The 8,093-nt window shown below is 45.3% G+C and overlaps 1 protein-coding gene across 1 annotated transcript in view; it reads left to right on the top strand.

Moving 5' to 3' along the window:
- Window positions 1-1,018: 1,018 nt before the first annotated feature.
- The window catches only part of DPY19L1 (dpy-19 like C-mannosyltransferase 1), a gene marked incomplete at its 5' end in the record, with an annotated part of 49,276 nt that continues 42,201 nt past the window's right edge, over window positions 1,019-8,093 (top strand). The window contains 3 exons of the mRNA XM_084279849.1: window positions 1,019-1,313; window positions 2,358-2,426; window positions 7,362-7,386. Coding sequence (XP_084135975.1) covers window positions 1,019-1,313; window positions 2,358-2,426; window positions 7,362-7,386 — 389 coding nt within the window. The remainder of the gene's footprint in view (window positions 1,314-2,357; window positions 2,427-7,361; window positions 7,387-8,093) is intronic.

Genomic DNA, 8,093 nt, shown 5'->3' with positions numbered 1-8,093 from the left:
GGTCTCAAAGTCCTATGTTACACAGCACCTCAGTGTGTAACGGGACCTTTTAACCTCTGACGCCAGGGTCACGTTTTGCCTGGAGTTGCACCTTGCCTGTGAGCTGTGAGCCTGCAGTGCTGCTCTGGTCTCCTGCCTGTGGCAGAGGCCGCAGTGGTGTTGCCACACAGCTGGCACACCATAGAGCAAACCCACCCTTGAACTCTCCAACAAGGAGGAAGCAGGGATGGTGCTGCCTGAGGCCAAGAAGCTGCTGGGACACAGCCAACGCCACAGCCAAGTGACCTCCTGCCTGTTAAAAATGTGAGGGTGGGAGGACTCCAGAGGTGTCTCCTGTCTTTTCTGGGGGTACACCGAGTTGAGGCGGTGCCCGTAAAGCACGGCAGCTTCGGAACGGGTCAGGGAAAGCCAACAGAAACACAATGGGAGGGAGCAAGAGGCCAAGGCAGCGCAGGACTGCTGCCTCTCCCGTCCGGGGGCCAGCGGGAGAAGCACGGCCGTCCGTCGGGGTGACGGGGGGGAGAGGGTGAGCAGGAAGCGCCCCGCTCCCGCCGAGCCGGGGCCCTGCGAAAGGCCGCAGAACCAGCGCGGGCCCCGCGCGCGGGGCTGGCAGCACGTGCAGCGCGCCGCAGGAGAGCTGCCAGGGCTCCGCACGACCGCCAGGCTCCAGGGCGGCGCGTACGTGAGCGGCGGGGCGGGGCGGAGCGGGGGAGGGTGGTGCTGGAGCCGTTACCCGCCCCGGCGGGGAGCGCCGCCTCCACCCCCACGTGGCCAACCGGGCGGAGCAGGCGGCGGCAGTGGCGGCGCAGTCCAGAGGAGTAGCGGCTGGCCACCTCCTCCTCCTCTTCTTCCCCCTCCTCTTTCGCCCCGTTACTACGAGCTCCGCCGCCTTCGTCTCTACCCCGTGGCCTCCGGGCCCTGCCCGGGGGTGGGGGAATCTCCCCGCTGAGGACCGCCCCCTTCACTTCTCCTCCCCTCCGGCGCGGCTACCCCTGGCCCCGGCGGGGACTATGCGGAGATGGCCGTCCCGACCCGAGGCAGGAACAAAGAGTCGCCACCGCTTAAACCCGGGCAACAGCAGCACCAGTCACCGGGCGCCAGCCCCAGGAGCGGACGCCGGCGCCCGTCGCACTCTCCCGGCAGGCAGGTCCCCGGCGGGGCCCGCGCCATGCGGAAGGGAGGCGGCGGCCGGCGGGGAGCCAGGAGCGACCCCCAGAGACCCTGCAGGGAGGGGCCCGCGGCTGAGGGGGAGCAGGACGTGCTGGGCCGCGGCCCCCTGTGGTTCCTGCGCGTCTGCAGAGACCGGCTCCGAGGTGAGGTGGAGGATGAGGGGAGAGTAGCCCCCCCTCTCCCCGCTCACTCTGCTCCCCGCTCGGCTTCGGGGGGGAGGGTGGGAGGCAGCCCTTGCGCCCGGGGGAAGCGGGATGGAGCTCGCTCCCGTCTCCCTCCTCTCGTTCCGGGTGTCGGTAGACTTGCCCGGAACGAGCAGGGGCACGGCGCCAGAGCCGCCTTCGCATGGGGTGGCTTCTCGCAACCGCCTGGGGAAGAAGGGGAGTGCCGGGATGTCCTTCCTCGGGAAGGCGACCCGGGGACGGGCGAGGGCGGGTTGGGGAGCGGAGAGAAGCGCCTTGGCGGGGAAGCGGCCGCCCCTGTGGCCTCACGACGTCTCCCCGCGGGAGGAAGGCGGGAGGGTTGCGTGCGGCGCTGCCTGGGGCAGCGGCGGGTGGCCGGGTGCTCTCCCGCCCTCTCCGTGCCCGTCCTCCCGCCTGGCACAACGGGGGGAGGTTAGAAAAACAAACAGCCGAACAGTAGGCTGACACGAGCCACGCGTGTACCGGGAGAATCGGGGGCGCGGTGGAAGAAAAGGGCTTTTTTTACCACTTTAGCATCCCCTGGGGGAGAAGCGTGCTGTTTGTGCACCTAGCCCGCGTTGAAACAGCCTCTCTGGTCGTGTTGTCTAGCTCAGCTTAAAGTGTTGGCACGAACAGCTTGTTTTCTTGATAACCCTCTGCTGAAATGACGGAGGGCTGCTTATCCTTTAAAAGTCTGACTTTCTGTTTGAGCGAATCCAGCAACAACACGCCCGGGTAGAAGTCTTCTTTTGACAAATCGTGTTGGAAAAGTTATTTCAGACATTAAGAACCCGATGGTTTGTGTAGTCGCCTTAGTAGCCTTAGCCGTGATGCTTAAAGCTTCTGCGTGCAGTTACTAACTCGCTGTACGAAACGTTTTTCAGCGGTTTTTGAGCCTAGTCAAGATTTTTAGGGGAAACTAATGCTGCAGGGTTCGAACGGATTTCCTTTTACAGAGGCTGTTAGCAATTGATGCTGAAGATGCTTGTTTTTTTTTTTTTACAGTGTTTGTTGATGACAGAAAGGCCTTCATCCTAAAAGCTGATAGCAAGATATGGCTCACTTTCCTTCTGGGTAAGCGGAAGGAATATGTTGTGGGAAAATACTGTTCTTTTTACCTTACTTTCTCTTGAATTGTAAACTGCATCAGAAAACATTTGGAAATATAGCTTATGTTGAAACGGGACAGGAAATAACATCCTACCTGGTAACTTTTCTAAAGGTGTGATATCAAAATCTGTGGGAAAAGAATCATTTGTATATTTATAGATCTCTCCTATTCAGTTACCAATTTCGGGGATGGGAAGCAACTCTTATTAAGCAGTGTAATCTGAACAGCCTGTTTTGGAAGGATTGCTGGTGGAAGCAGAACTGTAGGGGTATGTAAATTCAGATGCTGTTATCTTTGGGAATATTTTTGAGTAAATACTAAAATGATTAATGGCCAAAGTTTTGGCAAAAGCACCTAAACTATTTTAAAAATTTAAATTCATAAAGCTAATAAATATTAAACAATAGCATATTTGTCAGATGTGCAGTTAGATATACTCTTAAAGGTATAATAAAAGACTGTCAAGGTATTCCACAGATGCTGGTACTATTAATCATGCCACCATGTCCTTGTTGCCAAAGGGAGTTTCTTCAGTTTGATGAATTACATTGCAGAGTAGTGGCAGGGAAACAACCCTTAGTTTACAAACTAATTGATGAATAAACTGTTCCTGAATTGTTTTGCTTGCCTCTGGTTTTTTTTTTTTTTTTTTTTTTGGCATTTCCTGGACTACTAGTTACTGAAATGAAATAGAAATGTTAAACCCATGGTCAAAATTGAAAAACGCTTTCATTTGGAATTGGAGAGCTGATTAGGTAGAGAACTTTATCATTTCTGGACTTTGAATTTGACTGTGAAACCCAGATAACCAATTAAATACATCAGGGAGCTATCTATATTTTTAACATGAGTAAACCCTTAATAGCAAAGTATGTAATAGCATACAGGATTTGCATTCGCAAAGAATGTGTCTATACCAAATACGACATGGTGTTTTTTCCTTAGTTTTAGCAGTTGAATTGTTGTTGTTCTGCTTAAGCTGTAAGGTCCAGATTTGAAACACAGAGGCTCACACAGTTGAAGCCAGTTTTGTTATAGTGTATGGCCTTTTTTCCCTTAAGAATTAACTGCAATTTACATGCAACAATCAAGTTGTGTGTGTATGTGTTTTGTTTTTTTTAATGACCATTGAATTGAGGCCCTGTTTGAAGACATCCTTTCTACATTGTACAGGCTCACAAAGAAACATTTTGACATAAGCTGTAGAAGTAGTCAGTGCTTTCATGTTCCTCCTTGTTCCTAGTTCTGCTGTATTCCTACCTGGTCACCTTGGGGATACTTACATAGTATTAATCAGTTTCTAGTACGTTTCACATCCTGTTGCATTAGGGTATCTCAGTATTTGTTGCTGTCTTGGTAAATGAGCTCTGTATATTACGGCTTTATTCTTCAGTATTTAATTTCCAGAATTAGAATCCTTTTTATGTGCCATTCATATTGCTTTTCTTAGAACAGAACACAGACAGAAATAGGAAATTTGAAGAATAAACTATCAGATTTTACATAATAGCCCTAGTCTGCAAAAATCTGATCATATGCTTTGCTTTGAGGGATTCTTAGTTTGGGTGAGGAAATGGCATCTGCGTGTTCAAGTAGCTGTACAAGTCTCTGCAACATTAGGACCCTAGTATTGCTCTCCTGTCCTTCATTCCCTGCCCAGTAAGGACATTGATGGGATCAAAGGATGGTAATTTGGGAGAGCTGATCTGCATGTTTTCCATCAGAAACTAGCTTAATCTAAGTCTGGATGCAGTCTGTTGGAAAATGCCAAATTAGGCTCATGGTGGAAGCCTATGAATTAAGCGCATTGTCTCTTGAAATGTGAGTAATTACACGAATTGCTGTGTAATTATAAAAGGTCTTCGTTTTATACTCAGAGTGATATTATGAAGTTTTATAACAATGTATATTAAATTCTCCAAAATAACTATGAATGTATTTACGGAAGGGAAGAATCAGATTTAAATATATTATTTTCTCTATGAAAAAAGTGGTATGTTTGAATCTGAAATGTAATTTCCATACTAATAGATAATTTATTTGCAACATATTTGGCTTATTTGGAACCATGTGAATTTGAGATCATGAACAGTACTGGCAGCTAGTGTGCATTTATTTTGACTTGACTGTATATTCCTACCTAATATGTAATCTGTCTTAAAATTTGTTTGGGTTTTTTTTTAATAGGATGGGTGCATATGTAAATGTATTTTAGCAGCTAATCTTTTGGGGAATCTTAGAAATGCTGCTGAGAAATGAAATAATGGCTTGTACAAACATTAGACTCAATTAAGTAGTAATTAAGAAAGGTACGGACCGCTCTGTTTCATTCCATACAAGTTTGTGTATGGAATATAGTTTCCTGTCTTGCTGATACAGCTAACTTGCTTACTTGGAATTTCATATTGTATCCATACGTGCTTTTCTGAAAAGGGATTTTGCAGCTCTCCATAAGAACTAATGTAAATGTCCTTAGTACAAAAAAAAACCCAACCCAAAGCCCCCACAAAACAAAATAAATCTAAAAGTTTCCGAAGACATTAAATTCCATTTAATGTGAACTATACTGAGCAATCCTTTGGTGAATTTTCTGTTCTAGAAAGTATATGTAAAAATGTAGAGTTCTAGATGAAAGCTTGAGGTATTTGTTTTCTAACTAAAATCCAGGCTTCTCTGTGGGAAAACTACTTCAGTGACTGAAGTGGAGCTGAAAAACTCTTAAGGAAGTTTCAGTGTGGTATTGTAGAACTTCAACTACTAAGTGAACTATGTAACTTGAGGTAAATGTTAAACTGTACAGGCAAGTAGTTTAGAAACAATTCCCCCCCCCCTTAGGTAGTGTCTTTTTCTTTCCTGTCTTACCTGGTTTGCCTCACGCATCTTTGTATACAAAACTTAATATTGAACAGTGAGGTTCATAAATGCACTTTGTTGCATTATGACCTGTGGTGACAATGGTTACAAGTGTTGCCAGCAGCAGCATTGTGGTGATAAGGATAACAAGTACTGCACTTCGAGGCTCTCTGTTGGAGGAACATGCGCTTTGGGGTAGGTATATACTAGGGCATGAAGCATATGCTCAGGCCACTCCTCTTCCACATAAATTCAGTGCTTTTACAAAGGTATTTCTCTCTTGTCCCTGCTGCTTTCCAGAATCAAACCATAATGCATGTGAAATGGGGTCTGAACTCACGGGCATTCACTTTCACCTACTATATTCTGCATCAGCCTGCAAGCATTTTACATTTTACCTGCGTGCAAGCAATTTGACCCATTCCAAGCAGTCAGGGAGGTGAGGGCTGTGCCTGTGAGCTGTGGGAGGTGTGTGCAGATCAGCACCCTGGAGAGGGACATGGTGCTCAGCACCTTTTTGTCTCCAGCTGGATGTAAGCAGGGAGGGTGGTTGTCCTCCACTTTCTGTATAGCATATGTGAATAAGCTATGTGTCATGGACCACAAATATTTTATTGGATTGAAGACAACCAGTCTATAGGATCTTTCTAGGTCAGAGAGCCCCTGTGTGACTTGAATACAACTAACACACCCTCAGTCTAGAAGGAGCACAGTGGTTGCTCTAGATGCCTACTCTTTATCCCTCACTCATGCTGGCTTTGCTTTCATGGTGATTTCTGGGTATGTTGTGAGTGCTGCCCAAGCAAAACGGAGTGGCTTCCACTCTCTGAATCTTGCCGTGTTGAAGAAGTCGGGCACCTGGACTTTATAAACCACCATTCTTGCATCATTTGTCTTTCCCTTTGTCCCTCAAATTACTTCCCTTGTTCTGTACCTCTGTGACAACAGTCCAAGTAGTCTCTGAATGGTAAGACAATGTTATCACATGGAGAGACTAGAGACTACCTTTTTTAGCAATTATACTCTCAATTAGATTTATGTGGGTTGTCGTGGTCCATTTGAATCCCTCAAATTTAGAAGACTATGTACTATGTAAATTAAACTTTACGAACTCATTAGGAAAGAAAGCAAACAACCATGACAAGCAAGGGCTCAGTCCACTTTGTACAGATGAGTCTAACATGGGAATTCACTAAATACATTGCATAGAGAACTTCTGAATTCTCATGCCTTAATTCACTCATAATGTGTAACTCTGAACTTGTGCATCTGTGAGCAGAACAGTTATATAGGCAATGGTGGGAGTGCTCATCCTTCCTCTTTAATTGTGGTCCAAGTGTCCCCTGTATCATACTGGGAAGCACCAAAGCCTCAGCAGTCCAGCTGCTGCTGGAATCTGCTTGCAAAACTTTTGGGGTAAGCTGATGTATTTGTCCTTTCCAGCTTGCAATTTTGGCCTGTACCATTTCCACGAGTTAGCAGATAATGAAGAAGCAGCCAGACAATCAGTATGTGAAGATGATGGCTGCAGGAGGCAGCAAGCAGCATGTGATAATGGCTGCATGACAACCTTTAGCTCTTTCTGATCCTTGGGTCCTACCACTGTACTGCCCTTGCTTTGACCTAACAGCACTGCTCCTAGCATACATGAGGCCTTAGTATGAGCTGTGTGTTAAGTCAAAATCCAAGGAGGTGAATAAGTAGTCACAGTAGGTATCTCAAAATGTTGAAAATATTTATGTGTATTAAAAAACCGCTTACAGTTGTTTTGTTACTTATAGCTGAAATGGTGCTTTAGATTCTGATGGATCAACTTGAGTGATGCAGTAAATGAGTGGGAACACTGCCTGTTGCTGAATGCCATCAGTGTCTTTTTCAAAGAGCTGTCCATAAAGTTAATTCAATTTTCCTATTCTTCTGTTCCTTTGGAGACTGAGTAATTCTGTGCACCTCTGAAGTAGTACTGTAACTACTTTAAAGAACATGATTTCATGTTCAGTGATTTAAATATTTGAGTAACTTAACACCTTTTGTTTCCTTTACAGCTGCTTTTGCAGGAGTCCTTCATTGGTAAGGTTAAATTTATTGCTTGAGAGTAATATGATATTTTAAAAGAATAAAAGTATCATTTTGACTTTTATTATGACAAGCTATTGGGATAATTTATATTTAGATTTTTTTTTCTCTCAAAACCAAGTTGTTGTCTCTGAGATGAGTAATTCTGTTCTTGTGAAGCTGATGTGAAAGGTTTCTTAAGCCTGTTCAGTGAAGAGTAAATCTTGCTTTCCAGGTGGAAAATTATTACTTAGCTATAGAAATTCAAGTGCATTTTCACTAACAGACCTTTTTAGCCTCAGTGGATTTTGAGTCCAGGTAAACCCTTCCAACTTTCTCCTGTGTTCTGCTTATTTGGATTCTGCATCAATTTCTTAGTTCTATACTGCGTTTTCTCTAACCTCTTCAGAGAAGTCTGACCAATGTTGTCATTGTATATAGAAAAAGATCCTTTCAACTAGTCTTTGTCAATGTACTCTTCTTGTTTCAGGTTCCATCTTCATCTTCACCCTTCCTTTTTGTAGTATAGACTTGAAATAGAATGGCTTCAATAGTGATTTTCACCAGCTGCTTTAGCAGAGATAAAAAGTAAACAGCTTCTGCCACTCTGTTTCCTCGCTCAAAAAAGAACTATTGATTTTTGGTAGTTTGTTTCTTGCAAATTCCTATTCAAAAGCAGAATCATGTGCAGTGCTCTGTTTGTTTCTTTTTCCATCTGTTTT

Source organism: Gallinula chloropus (genome assembly GCF_964237585.1).
Source record: "Gallinula chloropus genome assembly, chromosome: 2".
NCBI lineage: Eukaryota > Metazoa > Chordata > Aves > Gruiformes > Rallidae > Gallinula > Gallinula chloropus.
Note: the sequence above shows the minus strand (reverse complement) of the source record. Positions and strands in the feature narration are given on the sequence as shown.